This window comes from Phoxinus phoxinus (genome assembly GCF_949152265.1).
Source record: "Phoxinus phoxinus genome assembly, chromosome: 14".
Classification (NCBI taxonomy): domain Eukaryota; kingdom Metazoa; phylum Chordata; class Actinopteri; order Cypriniformes; family Leuciscidae; genus Phoxinus; species Phoxinus phoxinus.
Genome location: NC_136889.1, coordinates 16,204,234 through 16,226,924, shown reverse-complemented (window position 1 = coordinate 16,226,924; position 22,691 = coordinate 16,204,234). Strand labels below are relative to the sequence as shown.

The following is a 22,691-nucleotide window of genomic DNA, read 5'->3' as shown; positions in this document are numbered from 1 at the left end:
GTAGTTAGAGCACTGACTGGCGCAATCTGTTTTTAATCTGAGATCCGTAAATCACTCAGACCAGCTGCACACACTTGCAATGGCCTACTTGCCACTTAGTGAACAAGTTAGTCGCTCAAACCGAGATTATGTTTCTTTACACGTACAGGGCTTGACTTTTAACATAAAAAGAAAACACACCCACCATGTCAATAAAACGCTGAGGTGATTAGACTACACACCCTTGATCATTTATCAGTGTGCCATCTGTACTTTTAGACAAATCTTAAAAAATAAACATGTTTTCAAGGAATCCAACATATCTGCAAGGCCTTAAGGATAAGTTCAGACATGCTCATTTGCCCTGCAGTTCAGACGTGCTCGTACACAACATATGCTTGTAAACTAAAACGGTAATTCAAGGTTCGTAGTGAACTTCCACAGAATTCATTCGCTTACTGTTTCTTTCCAAATGAGGCAAAATAAGCGATTGTGATTTCCAAATGAAAAAAAGATGGCTTCATTCAACTGAACTACAAGATTAAATGCATTCTGGAGCATTCTGTAAAGGGCCAGGCCAGGCCAAACAAACTAAAACAATAAAAGTAGTATTACTAGATGTAGAATTTATTTGCATATACTGTTTAAATTTAGAATGCATTGTTCATACTGCAAGACAATTGAAATACAAAAATGGAATCATACTTATTTAAGAAATTACTTCAATTACTAAATTAAGTGGTTACTTAAAATACTCCCCTTTATACATTCAAAGAAATCTCCTTCTCTGACGTTTGGCTGTTCCCGTTAGGGGTCAAAATATATATTAATATATTATATTATTTATATTATAACAAAAATATTTTATTTGGCATAGGTTTTATGCCGGATTATATTCTAAAAAAATATTAAACTAAAATCCTTGTGTTATGAAATGATGTTAGTGATATGACAATTACAGATATTTATTTAATTTTCAGTCTCTCCCTTGCATAATAAAAACTCTTATGTAGAGTAAAAGAGAATCTTATCCCTTCAAAACACAGACACACACTCATTTCACTCATTGATCGACGGCATGATTCACAGGCAAGTCTTTGTGCAGCAAAAGAAGATCATGTTGCAGGCTCTCTGGAACACAGGTCACATTAGAGATGCATTACACAGAAGCCCCACATCCATTACCCATTGTTTTTATCATCTTACACTCGATATACGCATGCATTCCCACCTCTGCTGTAGGTTACGTGTTATACTCTCTCCGAGCTTTAAGACACGAGTGAATTCATACATTGATCTACATTCCCAGGCCTTTGTGAGTACAAACACCACTCAATTTGAATCAGGTCAGAGTATCAAATGAAGCTCCCAGATCTAAGTCCAGACAAACTCAAGGGTTCGGTTTCCAGTAGCTTATTCAGAATTTTAATTGGTTTGCCAAACCTGGAATAAACACAAGGGTTTCAAATATCAGTAAGAATTTGTAGTGACAGACGGCTGGGTTTTCAACAGAAAACAGCAAAATCTCTGAAGAACAGGATGCACTTCACACACCGGTGAACAATCACTGTACTGTATCACTGTATACCTAAATCAGTCTCCCTCAGCCCCCGGTGTGGACCCAGTGCTAGACTATTCCAAAATTCCTGTCATCAAGCTGAGAATCTGTTTACACTCCCTCAGACAACAAAACAAGGCATTATGATGTCATTTTTAAGTAACAAATCAATTGGGGAACAGATATTTGGGACCACTAATAGTAAAAATACTTTATTTTATTATTATTTTATTTTATTTTTATTTTATTTTTATTTATTCCAATAAACTACATTATCATAAAACAATTTGAGTGAAAAGTTTACATGGCATTACTGACCTAGAAATTGTAAACAACAATATCCTAAAACTTTTTTTTCCAGTTTTAAATTAGATACTGAGTAATACACTAGATTTTTAATCATACACGTTAACTTTTATAACACTTATTATATAAGTTAAATCATGAGCCAAATACATAATACGAATACTTGAATCATAAAATAATGACTTTACTTCATTGAATCATTGAGTTTTGTTCATGCTGCATAAAACCACATTCATTCACACCTCCTCCACTTGAGTTTAATAGAATAATACCACACTTTATCTGTTTATGATCTTGTTTCTCATGGTTGGTTTCAGGTTCCACGGCTTCCTGTTTCCTGTATACGCTGTTAACTTGTATCTAAACCCTAAAAAACTCAATTGAGCGTACAGTAACTAAAACAAGTCAATCTCGATGAGTTACATTTGTCTGTGTGCTTATAATGTTAAAGCTGCATGTGGGCATCTCTTCCCCAGATATGAAATAGGCAACCTTTAAAGAGCCAGTCTATCATTGTCCTTTGACCTACAGCATGAGTGGTCCTGAAAAGCGGACCCCATATGGTCTCTTTTGCCCTGTCTCTTTAACAGCCCACATTGTCCTCCACTACAGTAAATCCCTGCTGTTAACTACCATGTCCTGGCTGTGCAGGGCTACTGGTTGTCATGGCAATCATATAAGCCCAACACAGCAGACTGACCTCTACATAGTTGTGGTGGGATACACACACTACCCATAAATTATATGAAATGCAGTCCAGTTTTGAATTAGTATATAAAATAGACCAAAATATTATCCCTCTTCAGGAAGCACACATTACTGTACTCAGCTAACACATGTAACAATCCAAATCAATACAGAAGCAATACAACTATTACACTGTAAAATGAATGACTTTATAATAAGCTTTTAATTAGTCTTTTTTCATTTGTTTAGAGTATAAAATATGTAAACATCAATAAAAAATAAAAAATATAGCCTACACTCTCTCTGAATCACTATCAGAGAGTCGATCACTATCTTTGTTTTAAGGATTTTGAGAGATTAAATGAGAGATGGAAATGCTTGAGAATATAGGGATTTTTCAGTGTCAAACGCCACTAAATAACTGCCAAACTCACCTTGTCTAAGGAGGAACACACATTTGCACGAGAACGCTGCGGCTCCACTGCGCTGTGTACTCCCAGGGAGCGCGAGCAGAGATGTGTGTGTGCGTGTGTGTTTTGGTTCAGCCGGGTAAAGACATAAACATGCTGCAACACATGCTGCCTAAGTTCCTGTCTCATCCACAAACTCCTGACTCAGCTCCCTTCACCTCTCCTGCTACAGATCCATGCCCTTCAGAAGAGAACTCTGCTAGTCCCTGAAAGTGTGAGACAGACTGTTCCTCCTGAGAAGCAGTACTAGGAAATCTCATACTAGTCTAGGACACTCACAGAGCAACTTGAGTAGTGATCCCTCCCCCTTCTCCGGGTAACTCGTTCAGCATGACGCTTCTGCCCTCTGATCCCTCCCTCCCTCTCTGCTTCTGATGTGTGCTCTGCTGCTGTTCTGTCACTTCCTGCTGGGGGACTGAGTGAGGACTGCACTCTGATGCACACGCTGCAGGTGTACACTGGGAAATGGGCCAAAGATCCATCTCATAGCAGCTAGTATGGGGGGGATATATGAATAATATATTATAGACTAACTTTTGAGGCTTTTGTGAACTAGAAACATATATCTACACTTAAACTCTATGATTTTAAACGGAATGCAAATTTGTTGAATAATAATATTAATAAACAGGCACTCCCTATAGGCTGCTATAGGGTCCCCGTAATAATGCTGAATTTTAAACGGAGGCTGATGCAGTGGTTCTCAACCTTTTTGACTGCAAGGCCCCCCTTTGTCCACAACAATATCCAAAGGCCCCATGACCTTTGCAGTTGTTCATGATTTACTGCATAATATTTTTTTTTTGCAATATTCTTTATCTGATAAAATATTTGTGAGCTTTTTCTAGTGGCACGTTACACTGCAAAAATCCCTATATTCTCAAGCATTTCTATATAATCTCTCAAGATGGTTTTACAATGTCGCAGTGAGTGCTGATATATCAGGTCTTGTTTTCAGAGAATGTATTTTTCTAATACAAGTGTAGGCTATTTCGTAGTAAAACTTTTTTAGTTTTTAAAGATGTTAAAAAAATGTTTTGGATTCTTAACTAGAGAAAAAAGACTAATTAAAAACTGGTTATATATTCATTCTTTCCGAAGCAAATCTTATTTCTCTAATAATAATATATATATATATATATATATATATATTTTTTTTTTTTTTTTTACGTACAACAGCCTAAGCAGGTTTGTTGACATTCAAGGTTTTTCTGGTTTTATAATTGTTTTAGGGCACTATTCAGCTGGCCATATATGGGAGACAAGTTGGCCATCTAACTAAACACCAGCTACATGCTGAAAACCAGCTTGGCTATGCTGAGAAAGCTGATTTCAGTGGGTTAAGCAAAATATTAAACTATATCCACATGTTAACTGCTCCTATATGTGCTCACTAAATATTTTGTTATCCTGGGCTGTTTCTGAACCAAGGTTAACGTAGAAATACCATGCACACTGCCAGTGCAACTTCACACACAAACACACACATGCTGAACCCCTCCAGCACCCATTTACCATGGCAGACTGTGTTTCTTCTGGAGGAAATAGCACCACGTTGTCTGGAGCGCCCTCCTGTGGCAGAGACATATAGGTGTAATGCAAATGGAGAGATGGATACAAGTTCTAGAGATAGTCTTGGGAGAAATGCATGGCAGATTCACCATATGGCAGTCTACGGTGATGTTGTTGTTGGAAATTAGTAGCCTACTTAACGTTCGTTCTGGAAACCTACCAAACTGGTTGGAGTCATCCATAAAAAAGCACAGAGCCAAATAGGTTGATCCTATTAAGATAAACCCTGAATTCCAAGTTGAGTAGCCTTTCAATGAAGCATAACATCGCCCAAATGATTCTTTTCAGGGTCCACTGAAGATCAAAGCACATTTCCGAATTCAAAAATGAATTAACACTTTCCCCGCCAGCGTTTCTGAAAAAGTTGCAAGCCACCGCCAGCATTTTTTTATTTAGCATTTTCGCAAATATGTATGAATATCTGAATATGCAATAGGCCTATATCAAGATAGACCCTCTTCTTAAAAAAAAAAAAAAAAATCTTAATATTCCTTTTTTTTTATCAACACTTGAATGTGTGAAGTTACATAAAAAAAAAAAAAGCTACATTTTGAGCAAAAAAAAAAACTGACTAGGTTACAACTAGATACTGTCTATGGTTACAACCAGCACACAGAATGAGACACTGACCATCTGCACTCTTTCAAAACTAAATGCAGTCAGAATGTTTGACAACACAATGAAAACAGCAGCGGATTATTTTTACCACAGCACTCTCTCTGTCTATATATGTGCTGTTATCTCAAGCAGCTTGTCACAGGCAGTATGTCAGTTGTGTGGGAATGCTAACAGATGTCACCAAAAAAGTCATAACAGCTCTAAAAACAGCAAGTGTAGTTTCATTCAAGGCACACAAGCGTTGTAGTTCAAGCCTGGGATGCATCTCAGAAGAGACGAATAACACTGCGGTGCTGAGCCAGGTATGTCCCAACAGAAACCCTCTTACCGGAAGCTCTGAAGTGCTGTTCTCATTGCCCATCTTGTTGAGCGGGGCTGGCTGGAGACCCCTTCACATCAGACCGAGACCAGACAGACTGAGAGGCCAATGTGAAGAAAGCAGACACTGTCAAGCAATTGCAAACACTATTTCCTTATCAGACATCCAGTGAAACACTATAAGCTTTGAGCGATCAGGGAGTGAAATATGTGTGCAAGTATGTGTCATGTGTTGAGATTAAGAGGCTGTGATGAAAGCAGAACAAAGTGCAGAGGTGCTGTCCAGTAGAAAAACTTAAGAATATTAATAGTCACAGCGTATTTGTACAATAACTATTACGTAAAGGCCTGTATGAATCAAACTACCTGTTAGAAAATACAAACTCTTCACAGAAGTTCAGATTTAAGTGCAGGTTTTGAATCTTTAATTCAAATGTAAAAATCCAGAACACAGACTAGATAAACCAGATTGAAACCAAATAATCTGAAAACAGAAACCCAGAAGAAACTGTGACAATCTGACTCTCAAAAAAAGAGGGACAGTATAGCCAACAGAGGGGTATTATTGCACAATATTTATCACTCAAACTGCACTGGGGCCGGTTCACATTAAAGTTTTCGTTGCTAGTGCCATAGTGTCATATTCTAAATAATGATCATTTTAAGTCAATAGACTGTGTGGGATAAAAGAGAACATTTTTAAATGTGATTATGCTGGGTGGGCAATATATGTTGAATACACACTGTTCAAAAGTTTGGCATCAGTAAAATTAATTCTTTAATTTAGCAAGGATGCATTAAATTGTTAAAAATTGAAAGTAAAGATTTATATTTCAAATAAATGCTGTTGAAAAACAAAAAGTTATACTCATCAAAAAATCCTATAGGAGAAAATTGTCCCACAAAAATATTAAAAGTCTAGATTAATGACTGCTGAAAATTCTGCTTTACAGTTCTTTTAAATTGTAACAATATTTCCCAATATCACGTTTTTTTTACTGTATTTGATCAAATAAATGCAGCCTTGGTGCAGCATGAGAGACTTCTCTCAAAAATCGCACTGACCCCGAACATTTGAATTGTAGTGTAGCAGCCTACATATATAATCACAACAATTTCCTGGTCAAATATAAGAAAAAATAACATTATATATTCACAATAATTTGAACGCACTTTCTTTGACCATTAAGTCTAGAAAAAAATGTGTGTAGTTTTTATGATCGTTACTTGTCTGCCAACTTGCAATTATGAGAATGACATTTTAATAGCATCCTTGATTTAAAGTTCATTATCAAAAAGAAATGGTATGTTCGATTAATATCCATAAATAATTTCAAACTGTCCGTTCTTCACCGTGCCACATTAAGCGAGTGATATTTTCAGGCCCATTGCACATCTGGCTTGAGAAGTTGCTCACTGTGTGAAGGTTAGTGAGAGTGAGTGGAGGAGTGCATCTTATTAGCCCATAAAAAAAAGCTTTTCTAGATGATTCTAACAGAGCTCTGGCCAGAATCTCTTTTAAGAACACCACAAGCTCATTATAAACATAAATCAGCTTCCTGGAGCATTTCGCACACACTGTTGACCCGCGGCCAGCACTCTGCAGAAAACCCCAGGGCCCATCAGTCAAGCTGTCGCCCCCTCAAACAACCACAACTACAGCATGCTAATGCGAAGAAACTCAGTCTATCTAAACCTTCTGTAAAACACCATCTCCCTATCTAGTGCTGTGTATTAATCTCCATGAGCATTCACTGAAGATTGAGGGTGTGATTTTAAATTCAGAAGTCCTAGATGTATAATATTATGCAAGGTCAGATAGTTTTTTCATATGGACACAAGAGACCTTAAGATCAGCATGTTGCATGGCACAGTGGCACAGGTTTAGCTCTGTGAGTGGGAATCTGTTTTTGACCCATTAGCTGTGTTAGTGGGTTAATCTGGTGCAGTAAGCTCATCATTTAACAGATTGTGCTAGTAGATGCATTTGACTGAGGGTTTGGAGATTACTGCCAAAATCAACTAGTCAAAAGAAGCTTCCCTCTGTCTCCCCCTGCTGAGAGTCATTGCTACAAATCTTGGAAATTAGACATGGTTTGAGCACTTCTAAACTGCACTTCTTTCCCTTACAAACTCATTTTCGGTTATGTCAAATTAAATATGGTGTCTACCCTAACTGAAGGTCCATGATTGCCAATACATAGGTGTAGAGTGGGAAGTGTTTGAAAGGATGTCGATATACTACTGGAGATTTAGCTTTAAAATGTAATGTAAAATACAATATCAAATACTTTTTGTGTAGCACCTTCAAAACACAAAACTATTGTGTCAAACAATGTTCCAGATCATCTGGAAGAGTTGATAAAGACTATGTTTGTGTGTCCATGCGGCTCTGCTGGGTGACCAGTGCCTGCTCAAAATCCTGGAAACCTGAATACGAAACTTGTTATAAATAGATGCTGTTCCTGTCTGTCACTTGTTATTTAAGTCTTCTTCACATCCAGCCATGAATATGTTTTCCTTCCAAACAAACTGTGCTATGTAATAGGCCTACAATGATTTTAATGCAAATTATGTCTGAAGAGTCAAGTTTAGATTTGGCCGGGCTTTCAGAAACAACCGATCAATAAGATAAACAAGAGAGAAGACAAATGACGGCAGTGTTTTGAGCACTGTCGTTCTGAGCTATTTGAGTAAATGTAGGGTAATTCCATCCCTGATTATGTTTGCGTCATCCAACGTAATATAAACCGAAACAAATAGCCTACAGACTTCTAGATTTTGTATTTCTCTCTCACTCACACACACACTAAATATTGTCCATCTGCAGACCTCTCCCACTAATAATGTAACATCAGTACCTTCCTTTAGCATGGATGAATCACTTGCCAGCATGAATGTTGACATATGAACACCTCTCAAGCAGAACAGAACGTGTCCTCTCTATTCCTGAACTTCTGGCTTATCATTGAAAAGGGAAAATAAAAATAGATTTCTTAGTTACAGAATTTAAATTAAATGGATACTCTGTCATTCCAAACATGTAAGACTTTAATTCATCTTCGGAAGACAAATGAAGATCTTTTTGATGAAATCTGAGAGCTTTCTGACCCTCCATAGACAGCTACGCAATCACTTTGACGCTTCAAAATGTTCCGAAAGAGATCTAATCCATATGAATTGGGCTGTTTAGTCAAAACTCTGAAGAGTTTTATGATCTCTTTATTCACTTTTTGAAGCGTCAATAGTTGCGTAGCTGTCAATGAAAGGACCGAAAGCTCTCAGATTTCATCAAAAAGATCATCATTTTTATTCTGAATAAGCGAAAGTCTTATGGGTTTGGAACAACATGAGGGTGAGAAATGAATGACAGAAATTTAATTTTTGGGTGAACTAACCCTTTAATCATTTGCTACAATGCACTTATTGTGTACCTGCATGTTTTTACATTGTACTTATATTTTTTTAATTTAACCCTTTAGCTGTCACCCCCCTTTTTGAGAATGGACATTAAAATGCACTATTCAAGCTTAAATGGCTGTAATTCAAGAATGCTTTGGAGTATAGACCTAAGTTTGGTCTTGTTTTAAAGGGAAAAAATTGCAGATTATTGCTGAAGTGAAAGAACTTCAAAAAATTAAAGTATGAAAAAGTTATGGAAGTTTAAATTTACATTAAATCAAATATAATTTATTTAATATTTTTCTTTTATATAAAATATATATTTTACAAAATATTTTTTACTATAAAATTACTATAAAATTAAAGCCATAAATCTAACCAAGTTGTGTTCCAAATTTGAAGTTGATATCATAAAAATTGAAGTTCCCATGAGATTTTGTTTAGGCGTAATACCAAAAATAGCCTCCGGGTGTCATTGAATTCCATTGAATTTAACTGTATGCATTCTGCCATAAAAAAATGTATACATTTCTGTCCAAATATCACTTCTGTCACAAAATATGGAACCTTGAGACTCAGACCTTTCTGACAATATGTGTTTTGTCAAGATTAGAAAATATTTTGATCATTAATTATGAAATATAATAATGCCCAAAAGGGGAGGAGCCTGATAAAATAATTTAGAGTAATGTTTCTATGGTAACACAATGTCCAATTTCAAAACAGTTTTCACAGGATGAATTCTGAGATCGTAAGCTTTCAAATGATACCTAATTTATGATAACTACTAAAATATGAAATGTAATAAAAAAAGGCGATAAAAAAAGATAATATTATATTTTAGAGGATAATATATATATGATACTTTTTAGAAGGTAATATTATTTTATCATTTTTTTTATTGACAAATACTAGATTATATGTTTTATTATTAATTTTTAGCATGAAAACCAACATTTCAATTATTAAAAGTGTGTGCGTCTACTTTTTGTGACAAAGGTCAGAACTCCTGTTATGATGTTGATTTTTTTGAGGTGCGCTCTTGTCATAAATTCATCTATTACTGTTCCTGCATAATTTGTAACAGAAAACAGTGCTGAAATATCTATTAAGGAGTCTTAGACCTTTCCAACGATATATAGTTTGTCATGATTAATTTAGGATTTAATTGTAATATAGTGAGGTAAACGTAGGTGTCCCGTATACGGGACAGTGACAGCTAAAGGGTTAAAAATGACCTGCATTTTATTACAACTGTAATTAATTATGTAATTACATAATTACACTGATCCCTTTCCACTGATTTGTCCAAAATCCTATTCCTTACCACTTAACCTTGTGCCTGCCTTACCCTTATCCCACTTCAACAGCAGCTAAAGTGTTTTGCAATACAACATGAACACAATAAGAACATTGTACTTAACCATTTTTTTGTATGTAAATTAAGTAATTCTATGAAGTCTAAGTGTAAAAATGCACCAAAACCTAAAGTGAATGAAAGGAAATCTAAAGTGATGCTAAATATTTATATGAGTTCAGTAAATCACCTCATTTGAACTAGTTATGGTCATTGTGTTAAATTCAAAAGTAATAACAGCACAGTCAAGTCAAATTCACTCACCAGCTCACAGAGGCAGAAGCATTTATCCACACTCACACTGTCACAGAGTTAATGTAGAGCTTTAGGTTGTGTTCATTGCAGCAACAACACAGTAAACAAACTTGAGACAACTGGCACATCGGGTTGCTAAATCTGCACAGAGTATGAGCAGGCAAGAGGGCAAATACAGGCAACAGGGGTGGGTTGACAGAGAGACTGTGGGGGGTGCACTGTTTCTGACGGGGTAGAGATGACAGAGTCAGCTGGACGGTACATGGGCCTTGGTAACACTTGTAAACAAACACAATGCCATAAACTAAGCAGAAAGGATTCTACCCTTCCCATAACCCTCTTAGCCTGTCAACAGGGCCCCAAAGCAATTACACAGCACTTTTCTCTGAGCTGTATCCTCCATCTCTTTCTTAAAGGTGCACACAGTCATTTCGGATAAATTCATTAAAAGACAGGAAGAGTCCAGTCATATCAGAAGCCTAATAAAAGACGTTTAATTCTACATTCACCTCAAATTGCTATCTTGCTTTCTCAGTAACCTTCATATTAACAGACATTTTGCTCACAAAATACATTAATCATTGTTGATTGTGAAAAGAGAATTTCTACAATGGCATCAACAACTGTAAACTTGTCATTGAGAAATGCTACATTAAGACTAAGTGTTAACATAATGCTGTTCACACTGAAGGTGTTTTTACTTCTGGAGGTCGACAATTCACTGTACTGTTTTGGTCAAGGTATTCGCACTGCTGGATTCCCACATGTTTGCTGTGTAACTAGACGTTTTATTGGTGTAACAAAAAGTATAGAGTCAAATTGATCCAGTGATGTTAAATAACTTTAATATAATTGAATAAAGCACATTTTTTGCCATGTACAGTACATTAGTGAAAACCGTTTCTAGGACACAGAAATATAACTTACCAAACCAGTGTTTTCAGCTCTTTCCGCCATTCTCCAAGACCTTCCATTCAATGACTAGTGGTTCTGGCTAAACTCCCTAGATTGTGATCTTTCCTTCGAATTCAAACTTAAATTCAACCACACAGCTGTTTCCCATTGGAAAACCATACAGTGCATAATACATAAATGCATTATTTATGTATTATCCATTATCTGCAACCTGTTAACCTCACCAGTTTTACGCTCTTAAACAACAACATACACTCCATTTCACTTATTAACTAAATAATCACTCTCACCTTTTGATACATAAAAATACAGAACCATACCCTGACCTTTTAAAAGCATAAAGAAAACACAAATTAAAGTATTTACTGGTCACTGTAATAAATCATGTTTTAATTGCTCTCACGCAACACACCCCTTCTCCTCCCTGATATCATTACAGTATTAAAAGATTACAGATTATTATACAAGTATTAAAATAAATGTAATTAACCAAACATTCTAAATGGCTGTTAAAACAAGTATAACATGACTGTAGCGCATCTCATCACTTAAGAGAGGATGAATAACAAGTTATTAATAAATCATGAAGACAGTATTTATTGTCCATAAACAATCATTGCTTATTTACTGTTCAGTTATGTATAATTAAGCATTGACTAAACAGATACTGAATGCACAAATATTGCTCGTTGTCATGGGATTCAGTTCCTTATTTAATTTTATCAAAATATGTCTATTTTTTCAGCTCAAGACATCATTTACTTGTTGCAATCTTGCCTAAAATGCAGTGTCTAGTGCCTTCCATTCATCTGTCTGTCATATCTTTCCCGCTCACACTGTACAGATATTGTCAGGCATCTCGTTGCACCTCCCCCTCTTTTTTCCCCTTCCATTCCCGTCTCCTTTCACACTCTTCATCTCCCGAGCTCCGACCACTACAGGCCAGTATGAGAAGAGACAGCCAAAAATACACGCTTTTTCTTTCATATCCCCCTGACGTCAGCCCAGTCCGACACAAATACTCCCCCTCATCCCTTTTCTTCCTGCACTAACAACCACCGAACAGCCGGCGATGTCTTCCCACTCGTTCTCGTTTCGTTTTGCCATTCTGTCTGCAGTATCTGAGAGATGCGGTGTTACCTGGCTGCGTGCGACTCCGATGCAGCTTCCCATCCTGTATTCCATGTCCTCCTGAGGAGAGGTGACAGAAGCACTACAAGGCTTGCAAAAATAGTCTCTCCAGGATTGCATTCCCACTCCAAAGAAATGGCATCGCTGAGCAATGCAAGCAGGGTGTGAGCAAGTGAGTGCAAGTGTGCCTCATGTGTATGTGTGTGTGAGGGAGTGTGTGTGAATAAGCATCATCTACTGCAATGCCCAGGGTATAAGTATGACATACATGCTCATTCTCTTATATAATAATGCTGTTATATAAATAGCACAGTTGAGGATTCAAAAAGAAATTTCCCCTTTCCTTCGTCTGGGTTTGCAGTGATGCTAAGAGATGCTGCTCTGCAAGTGGCTAAAAAGCCTCTCTGTTATTGACAGCGACCGTCACACACGCAGGGAGAGGAGGGGGAGGACAGAAAAGGGGAATGAGAACGAGAAAAAGAAAAGAACAGAGCATCTGCGAGTTTATAAGAGCAACAGCAGCCCGCATGATGACACGGTGCTGAGCATCAAAGAAAATCGCCAGAGGAAATGTGATGGAGCCACTCAACTGAAATGGGACAGAGGCAGAAAATAAAGGGATTTCAAAAAATAAAGAAAAGTCATAATGACACAGATAAAGCCGTACGAAGATTCACAGACCAAATTGAAAATATGTATTCTCTACTTTACACTGGCATTACTTTAACTGGCATTAAAGTCAGAATGAAATCATAAGTGACCCTTGTTATTTTTTTACTGCATGTTACTGGTCATTTGAACAATTCCTCCAAGCATTAAAAAAATAATAATTTGAAAAAAAGTTTCAAAATGTCATCACTTAACATTTTTAAGGCCAGGCTGCAGTTAAGTCAATCATATTCAGATTTGCCTCCAATCCAGCATTGCAATGTGAGGCAACATAAAATGCATAAAATAAAAATCACATCTGGACCATCATTTAAAAGCACAGTTTATCAGAATCATATCTGTTATCAATATTAATGAATTGAATATATAAATATTGGTCAAAATTGAATATTTAAGTGTTTGATGCCTAAAATAAGCATGACAACATTGAATTGACACTGACAAAAACTACTGATTTTAGTTTAGCACATTTATTTTTTAAGACTAAATAGTACTGCATGTTTATATCAGTCATTACATGAAAATAATGAACAGTATTGGACATATTTTTAATATCGGTGCATCCCTATGGAAAATGAGCTATCAGCAAAAAAGCAACATTTACTTTGAAATGGAAGGAAAAATTCTCAAGAGTTCAAATAAACACGTGTTAATTGCATAACTTATTCTAAATTATATTAACTAAATGGACAGAGATACTGCAGTTCCCTAAAACATTTAAATTATAAAGTGTTTAATACAGACAAACTATGCAACAGCTCATAAAAGACTTGGAAAAAGAAAAGAACATTCAAGGAAATCTGACAATAACTGTCACTATGAAATACATGGACTAACTTAAACCAGTGAGGCACCACATTGACCCAAAAACAAAAAAACAAAAAAACATATAAAGTGCCTACCCAATTTAAACAGAACACACCAACAAGCAAATAAAAAGCTTATAAACAAATATGAGGTGAAAATCAAAAATGTAATTAGGAGAAACACAAAAACAATCACTAAGAAATCAACAAAAACATCAGCTGCCCAGTAAAAAAACACAACTTCAAACACTGACCTGAAAACAGATTTACACCACTACACCGTCCAAAAAGTCCTTGCTGCCGAGAGAAGCGTCTTGTGAACATAAGTGTTGCACAGACAGCAGGCAGATCCCTCCAAAAGGTTTCAGGTGTCAGTGGGTTTAAACTACAGGGGAGTTAATCCAAGCTTGGACCAATCTGTGTACAGATGGAGGGCCACACTAGTGCACACATGGACAGCTCTCTATCACCGCCCTGCATAAGCATTTCATATGATATGAATCTGTAACAGACAACAAAGTGCAAGAGAATACAGATATTCCCATATGACCGTGCAAATATCCTCAGCTAGAGACATCAGTCGAGATAATGTATTCCAAAAAAAAGGGGTGGTTTAACCAGTGCATTCAGTTATTTCACCACTAGATGGTGGAGTTCAACTGTAATCTAAATGTAAATACTGACTAGGAAGTCAGGATATTGTCCATTGGGAATTATCTAGCATTGGGGAATCCAAACATAAACCTGTTATCTACACTACAAGCAACTTTAGTTAATCTGCAAGGATACAATCTGTTATCTATTTATTTATTTTCCCCATAGATTTCGAGGAAATGTCCTGTAAACAAACTCGCACTCTATAATGCAAAGGCTGTGTGAATGGAGTTTTGACTTGCAAATAGGATTATATCTATGCGTAATGGTTTACAAAGCAAACTTGTTTTATGAAATAATGGTCCCATGTGATGTTCACCGTCTCTGCTGCTCTGAATATTTGAGATTCAGAGAAAGAGAAGAGAGATTTAAACCTATAGACAGCGGAGAGTAATGAACCTTGTATGTGTCCATGAAATGAAAATATTTATTTGGTTTTACTTACAATATAATGTAATTATACATTATATAATATAATGTTGACTGCTTTACATTTATTGTATTAAACACAATTATTACACTTTGTACAAAATCCAAAGATATAACTCTTAAAATTGAGATTCCAAACATTAAAAATATAAAAAGTGTTTGTTTTTATTTTATAAACGTTTCGGTAGCTGTTGTTAGCTATCCTCCAACTTAGCTTTCTTGAGACAAAACCTCTGGAACTGGAATCAGAGCCTCCTTAATATCAAAGGCATCAATGATTTCCTGAAATACACAAATGAGAGATTATTTAACATAAAAAAAAACAACCTCTGTCATGCTAAATAAATATCTGCTTGAATTTAGTGATGCACCAAAATTCCAGCAGCTGAAAATATATGGTTTTAGATTTCTTGATTTTAATCAATCTTCATTTTGATGAACCAAGGTTTTTTAGTCCAAGCGGTTATTAATTTGCCTGACATCCAATAATTGCAATTAACTTTGTGGCTGAGACTCAAACGAGGCTTGCTTTGTGCACAGCTATGTCAGTTCTTTAATCAGTTCTTTTGTCTTTGGGTCATTATATTTCTCACAGATTTCTGTTGTTCTAAATCAGATACAGATAAAGTAGCACGGTAAAGATAACATTTATATAAATGCATTATAGCAAGCGATTGTGTGTGAATTAATTCTACCTGGCAGTGTCTTCCTACTAATAGTGAAGCTGTGGATTTTAGTTACTAAGAACTAAACAGCAGAAGGTCTGGACTCTATCGCAGCCTTCATTGGCCAAGGACCGCCCAAGAGGACCTTTGACTGACGTGTAACGCAACCAATCCGTTTTGTTCAGCGTCATGTTTAGAGGATTGAAAATGTCCCTACAATAATAGACCGGCATGCATCTAATAAATTATTCATTCAAGATCGTTGTGCAAGTTTACTGCAACAATGGAGCTGAGAAATTCACATACTCTTGAAAATCCAGTGTTTAGTTGATCCTGTTAAGCGCTTATTGTCACAGTTGTAAACACTAAGGCGTTCTTTTTCCACAATTTGGTTTGGCAACATATATATATGATAAATATAAATATAAAAATTGGAGTAGAAACAATTAAATAATTGAAAGATTGATATAAAATATATATTTAAAAAAGTTTACATATACATACAACTTTATTTGACAGTTAATTATTAAGTAAATGTAATTAATTGATTATTAAAGTCACCATGAAATCCAAATGAATAATTCCTATTTTTTAATTTGTAATATTGTAGTATTTATCATAAACAATTTATTTGAGTTTTTTTAATAATCATTTTCTTTAATCATAACTTAATTCTTAAAATAAATAACTCCTCCCCCTGGAACTCTTCACTTCTCTGATGACGTGTTTACTGAAGCGAGGGCGGGACAACCGGTCACTCAGATCAGAGATCAGAGCAACAGCAAACCGATTGAGAAGCTGTTTCATTATGATGAACATCATAATAGAGAAGAAAAGAAAAATCCAAAACTTCAGTTTCATGCGATATTAAATAAACTTTCATTTCGGGTTCAGTTTGTGGCTAAATGAAAACTTTCATTTCGGGATGGGTAAAAAAAAAAAATCTAATTTTGGTGCATCACTATTGCAAATAATCACCAAACGCAGTCATAATGTTCTCACCCTCCAGGATTCCTGGTTGATGGAGATGACACACTGATGTCGGATGGAAGCACCACCAGGCTCTATCTCACCTTCCTCTACTGGAGCTACAACACACAGATAATAATATCATCTGCGAGTACATTCAACCAAATACAAACACAATAATGACTTATGGATTTGACCTTACCAACAGGGATGAGTCACGATTTGCGATTAGTTGATTTAATTATAGAATATTGAATAGGTTGTGCGATTGTCTAAAAAAAAGAATCCCCATGTTTTCGGTGCTGATGCGGTGGTGACTGTGACGTGTTCATGTAACCAGATGGTGATGCTAATAACGAACCTAAAAGCTGTCAATCAACTCTTAGACAACAAAAGAAGAACACATTGTCCCAGAGCATGTGAGCGGAGTAGTAATATTTCCTCCAGAGTGGAGAGAGCCTCTCTGAAGATTACGCGCCGCTCGCTCAACCCAGAATGCCCTTAGTGATATGCTGGTTCAAAAATATGTGAAATAAGTAGGGCTACCCATGACTAAAGTTTTTTTTCTAGTCGACTAGTAATTGTTCATTTAAGCCATTAGTCGACTTATGGCATATTTATATTAATTGAATTACTTATATACTGGAGAGAATACTAAACCATAATGAGCGTTTATATAGCCTATTCCACACTCAAGCGCATGCATAAAGCTTGCCACAAAGAACCCGCAAAATTAATGATTATGAATGTATCAAATATAGCAAGGAGAAATTTGAATTGTTTATTAATATACTAATGTTTTCTGTGTCAGTGTCGGCTATAAAGATGAGAAGATGTAAAGTCTGTCACGTGACAAATGAACGAAAGACTCGGAGGATAAAATAATTACTCATGTTCCCTGTAAATCATTTTGGACTGCATTATAATGATTTCTTAATTCAGAATATGATCAAGATTGCGTAGGTGGATGTGTTCGGGGTGAATTTGGCTGTTAAAAGTATAACATTTAAAGCCACTTGAATGAACGAAATGACTCAAAAAAAGATTTGTTCATTTTGATGAACGAGATCGAACAAGAGTCAGTAAAATGATCCGAACTGCCCATCACTAATACAGACTAGTACTACAGAGACATTTTATGCCAGAGCAGGATTTGAGTAAACGCCGTTTAACCAATGAGCATGTGGGGGAGGGGTGAAAATCGAATAATAATCGAATATTCCCAGCGATCATCGAATATTATTTTTGCTTGAAATGCCCATCCCTACTTACCAATACAAGGAAGCTCATCATTATCCAAGAACATCCTCACCAGACCATCCTGAAAAAAAAAAAATGGATTTCATTTTTTTATTGTGGGACCTATGTTGAATTTCCACAGCTATTGTAGCATCTTGTACTCACCCTTATGAGAAATGATGTGTGGAAGATATTCTCCACAGTCCGGGAGAAGGAGTTGGGGTCGATGACGAACTCATAGTATGAAATGGGTTCCCCAGCTGTTCCGAAAAAAGCCATTTACTGTATTATAGGTTTTGAAATAGTCTGTGTCACTAAGCTCTGACACCAACTTATTTTAGTATGCTTACAGTCATCAGCAAAGTAACGTTGCAGACATCCAAGAATCCTTTCAACCTCTTTCTCTGTTGCCTCCTGGTGTGATTCTTCCATTTGTTTCAGCTGTGACGACAAGATATTTTTTAAAGTCAGACAGATTCTGAAGGATATTTGGAAAGACAGTCAGGGTTTGCATTATTAAAATGATGAGCACACCTGGGTGGGCATAATTCGTTTAGCCTCTTTGCTGGGCACTCTCCTTTGCCTTTCAACTCTCTGCCGTGGTGGAGGAGGCTCTGCCAAAAATGAGCCCAACCTTGAATTGAAAAGAAAAAATAAATAAAGGTTAGTGCACACTGTGTTTGTAAACTTAAACGAAGAGGTGTCAGCAGAGGTTTTGTTTTTGTAAACTGTATAGCCATTGTAATAAAAAAAATAGTCCAATGTTTAGTGTGAAGTAAAAAAAAAAAAGTTTATACACTAATTATGGAAGATGTTTAATCGTTTTATTTATTTGCACCAATATAACAATACTTAGTGTATGTTGTTAAATATGACTATTACTACCATGCAAGAAGTCTCTCTTATGCTCACCAAGGCTGTCCTTATTTGTACTTATATATTATTACAATTTAAAACACCATTTTGTATTTAAATATAATTTAAAATACAATTCATTACTATAATGGAATTACTGAATTTTCAGCATCATTACTCCAGTCTTCAGTGTCACATGATTTTTCAGAAATCACTCTAATATGCTGATTTGGTGCTCAATAATAATTTCTTATATATCAATGTTGAAAACAGTAGTGCCGTTTTTTATTTTTGTAGAAATCAGAATAATTTTTTTTCAGTATTCCTTGATGAATATAAAGTTCAAAAGTATTTCAAAATTTATTTGAAATAGAAATAGAAAATATTTTGAATACAATCATTTTAAATGTCTTCACTGTTACTGTTGATAAATGTAATGCATCCTTACTGATTTTCAAGGTAACTAATTTACTAACCGCAAATGTTTAAATAGTAGTGTATACTTGCTTACTAAACCATTTTAATATATAAAATACCATATGGGGACAATTATGAAGATTTCTGAGGGATGATGCAAACAAATTTTAATGCAAGTGAACTGATTTACTTAGATTGAGTTTCTACTTCAGAAAAATTTAACATATCATTTATAAAACAATTTTTGCAACTGTAGTTTGCCCACAGAGACACTATAACATTTATATCTTGACACGCTCATACTCAAGTCATGGGGCAAGATGGAAATCAGAAAAATAGGTAAACTTAAGAGCTAAAACAAATGCTCTAAAAATGTTGAGCTAATTTTTTTTCCAATATAATTTCTAATTTAATGTGAATTTTCAATATTTACCCTAGCCTTACATACAGTTACCTGATCGCCATCAATCTCATTTTACTTCCCTTACTACAGCTATACTTACATGTAGTGGAATGAAGGGGCTGTTTTGAAGCAGGACTCAGATCTATTTGCAAGTTTCTGCCAGGCTCCTTGAGGTAAATATCCCTCCAAGTGTCCATCCTGACCACTTTCATCCTCCAAACGATTCAGACCCATGAAGGACAACTAGAGAGATCAATATGAAAAATCAACCATGGAGAAAAAGATCCTTTCAGAGTGAATTTGCACATTGCAAAATATAAGACCTGGCTTTCCTCTCACAGTAACTTACCAAATGCTCTGCAAATGCAGACGGGTCAAATGCAGAGCCTTCAGCGTGTAGCTGGCTGGCCTTCTCCTTCCCTAGATCAGTGGCTAGTACCAGGAGTTGAGCATCCAGCGCTGCTTCACGAGCCTGTCTCACTGAAAACAGACACACAAATAACAAACAAGCAGGAGAACATCATGAAGACAAGGTGTGCATGCATCCTTAATTCCATTAGTAGATACCAGGATATGGAGTGTATAGAAACAGGGCTATTATAGATGGTTAACTAAAACTAGAATTATGAAAAAATATTTGTGTTAATTAGAATAAACATTAACTGAAATTAAGTAAAAAATAAATAACTTTTTTGTATTTTTTCAACTCGATTAATTTTAGATATTGCCAACGCAAAATTTCTCAATTTGAATTAGTTTACCTTGATGTACTAAAATAACTCAAACTGACATAAAAAACAATACCTAACACAATGACAAAAACACACAACAAAATTACTAAAACTTAAATTGAAAATACAATATATACTTTAATAGTATCTCAATTATACAAAAAAAATAACTGTATAGAAATAATACCGTTGACAAAAAGTTTGTTGGCTTCTTCTAAAACATCAGTGAGTTTATTGTTAGCCGGGTTCAACATGTCCTCACGATTTTCTGTGAACAAAAAACAAATTCTCAACAAATGCACTTCATGAATGAAACATCAAACTGTATCATTGAAACTAATTTTAACAGTATTAATACTCACGCTGGACTTGATTGATCAGATCCCTGTACTTGCTCCTGATCTCTCTCCTGCGTGTTGGATCATCATCTTCCTCGCTAATACCTGATGGTCCGCCAACAACATCATCTTCATCTCCCATATCACCCGTTCTCTCTGACCTGTTCCGCACTCCCACTCCATTGGACGGTCCTGCTGGCTCCTCTTGACTCCCTCTAGACCTTCTCCTCGTATCAGACATCTTCAATGTTTCTGCTTGATTTTCTGTTCAGAGACACACGTCAGAATACTAGTAAAACAGAAACTTAAAATTCCTACAGCTATAGAGTTGATAAAAGATTATATTACAATAAACATGAAATAGACTTAAAATGACAGTTTTGCACATCCAAAATGAAAGTTGTACGCTGGCATGTTTTACTAAATTAAGTAGGTTTCAATCAAGTATAAAAGCATAACATAATATATTATATGATATGATATAAATGCATAATATGCAGCATAATTTAGTAAAACATAGCATACTACCGTGTATTAATATCGTATGCAGCTAATCACATGGCGAGTAAACAGTATTTTACCGATACACCAACAGATTTTAGTGAGACTTTTAAAAAGATTGTCTATAAACCAATTAGAGCATGTGTGCGTGCAATCCATGAAAATATATAACGTGCATTAACGTTATATTTTACATAAATATTTCTTGACAGTGATCATTTTTGCGATTCACTACAGTTGCCCTAAACATCCAACTAGACATCGGAAAATGAAGCCAGAGAAGAAACGATAAACACTGCTTTACACAAATTAGCAAATTAGCACGTATTTTGAAAACTTACAAACTTTAAAAACTGCAGGATTCATGTCTGTCATTAGCATCAACGATGAAAACTTCGCGCGAAGAGAAGGAAGTGTGTTTATTGCCACCGCGTCATTTCCGACTTATTGTGACCAGAGCCAATGCAGAGAAATACAAACAAGAATCCGCATTAGTGGCTGTTTCAATGAACGCCATATTGGAACGGTCAAACGCGGGGCCGCCGTAAGCACCGGAGAGCTGTCAAGTTGAGTTGACTGTGCGTATGCGGTATGCATATCTATTTCTGCAATAGACTTCATCAGATAATTCTGCTGAATAAACTCAATACAACAAAACGAAGGTGTCAGCTAACATGACATTAAAAAGTTATCAGGCAGTAGTAATAGTAGGCTATAAATAATATAAAAACCTGTAATATTGAGTTAATACATAAATACACAAACCAACACATTATCACCTGTAAAGAGTTATCCCATTTCTTAGGGCATTTAAATCTCGTCAGTTTCACAATCAGACGCTCTGCAATGCAAGTAGCATCATTGATTCTTACTGTGAGTGATGACACACTGACCGTTCCAAGATGGCGTGCGCGCCAACGTATCTGGAGCGTTCGAATGATGTATCTACGTATAGATTTCTTTGAGCCAATGGATCTGCTTGTGACCATCGTATTATAATGTATTTTATATAATTTAATTTATTAGGTCTTCTTGGCTTTTTATACGATGTGTAAAATATTGTTTAAGCATTAACAATTAGCTATTTACGAACTGCAATTGTTGTCTGATTTGTCCATAAGCTCACACCCTGCAGGCTAGTTGTCTTTAAAAAGCAACTTGTCAAAACCTAAAAGTCTTCGAGTATTGTTAACCACAAACATTAATTGACTCGTATCGAAAACCAATCTAAAAACCCACAGTCATTTTCAGTTGATAGATTTTCAGGATACACATTTTTACAGAATCAAATACAAGTTACGAGTTTGTATTTTTTTTTTTTTTTAGCTAATTGTATATTATTGATACTTAAATAAAAATGTGATTGTGCAGACGTGAGATTATGATTTTACACACACATAAAAAAAGCCTACGTTTTATGATGTAGGTAAGATACGAGTGATGAATG

General features: G+C 35.7%; 2 protein-coding genes across 15 annotated transcripts in view; both read right to left on the bottom strand.

Annotated features, from left to right (window-relative positions):
- Positions 1 to 10,730, bottom strand: part of tacc2 (transforming, acidic coiled-coil containing protein 2) — a 60,919-nt gene extending 50,189 nt beyond the window's left edge. For 8 of the 14 annotated variants that reach the window (XM_079636365.1, XM_079636371.1, XM_079636374.1 and 5 more), the window contains exon 1: positions 2,965 to 3,457. In XM_079636365.1, coding sequence (XP_079492491.1) covers positions 2,965 to 3,129 — 165 coding nt within the window. In that variant the 5' untranslated portion in view covers positions 3,130 to 3,457. Of the gene's footprint in view, positions 1 to 2,964; positions 3,458 to 4,515; positions 4,573 to 5,518; positions 5,607 to 8,369; positions 8,470 to 10,531 lie in introns of those variants that run through there. The other 6 variants (XM_079636373.1, XM_079636372.1, XM_079636375.1 and 3 more) reach the window with 6 other exon arrangements.
- A 2,956-nt stretch (positions 10,731 to 13,686) lies between these two features.
- nsmce4a (NSE4 homolog A, SMC5-SMC6 complex component) lies at positions 13,687 to 21,710 on the bottom strand. Its single transcript, XM_079635888.1, has 11 exons — positions 21,586 to 21,710; positions 20,768 to 21,007; positions 20,593 to 20,673; positions 20,024 to 20,154; positions 19,775 to 19,917; positions 18,534 to 18,633; positions 18,350 to 18,440; positions 18,165 to 18,259; positions 18,033 to 18,081; positions 16,794 to 16,879; positions 13,687 to 15,408 (listed from the first exon to the last, which is right to left on the bottom strand). The coding sequence occupies exons 2-11, from the start codon at positions 20,982 to 20,984 to the stop codon at positions 15,337 to 15,339; spliced, it is 1,065 nt and encodes a 354-aa protein (XP_079492014.1). The 5' UTR covers positions 20,985 to 21,007; positions 21,586 to 21,710; the 3' UTR covers positions 13,687 to 15,336.
- Positions 21,711 to 22,691: the final 981 nt, after the last annotated feature.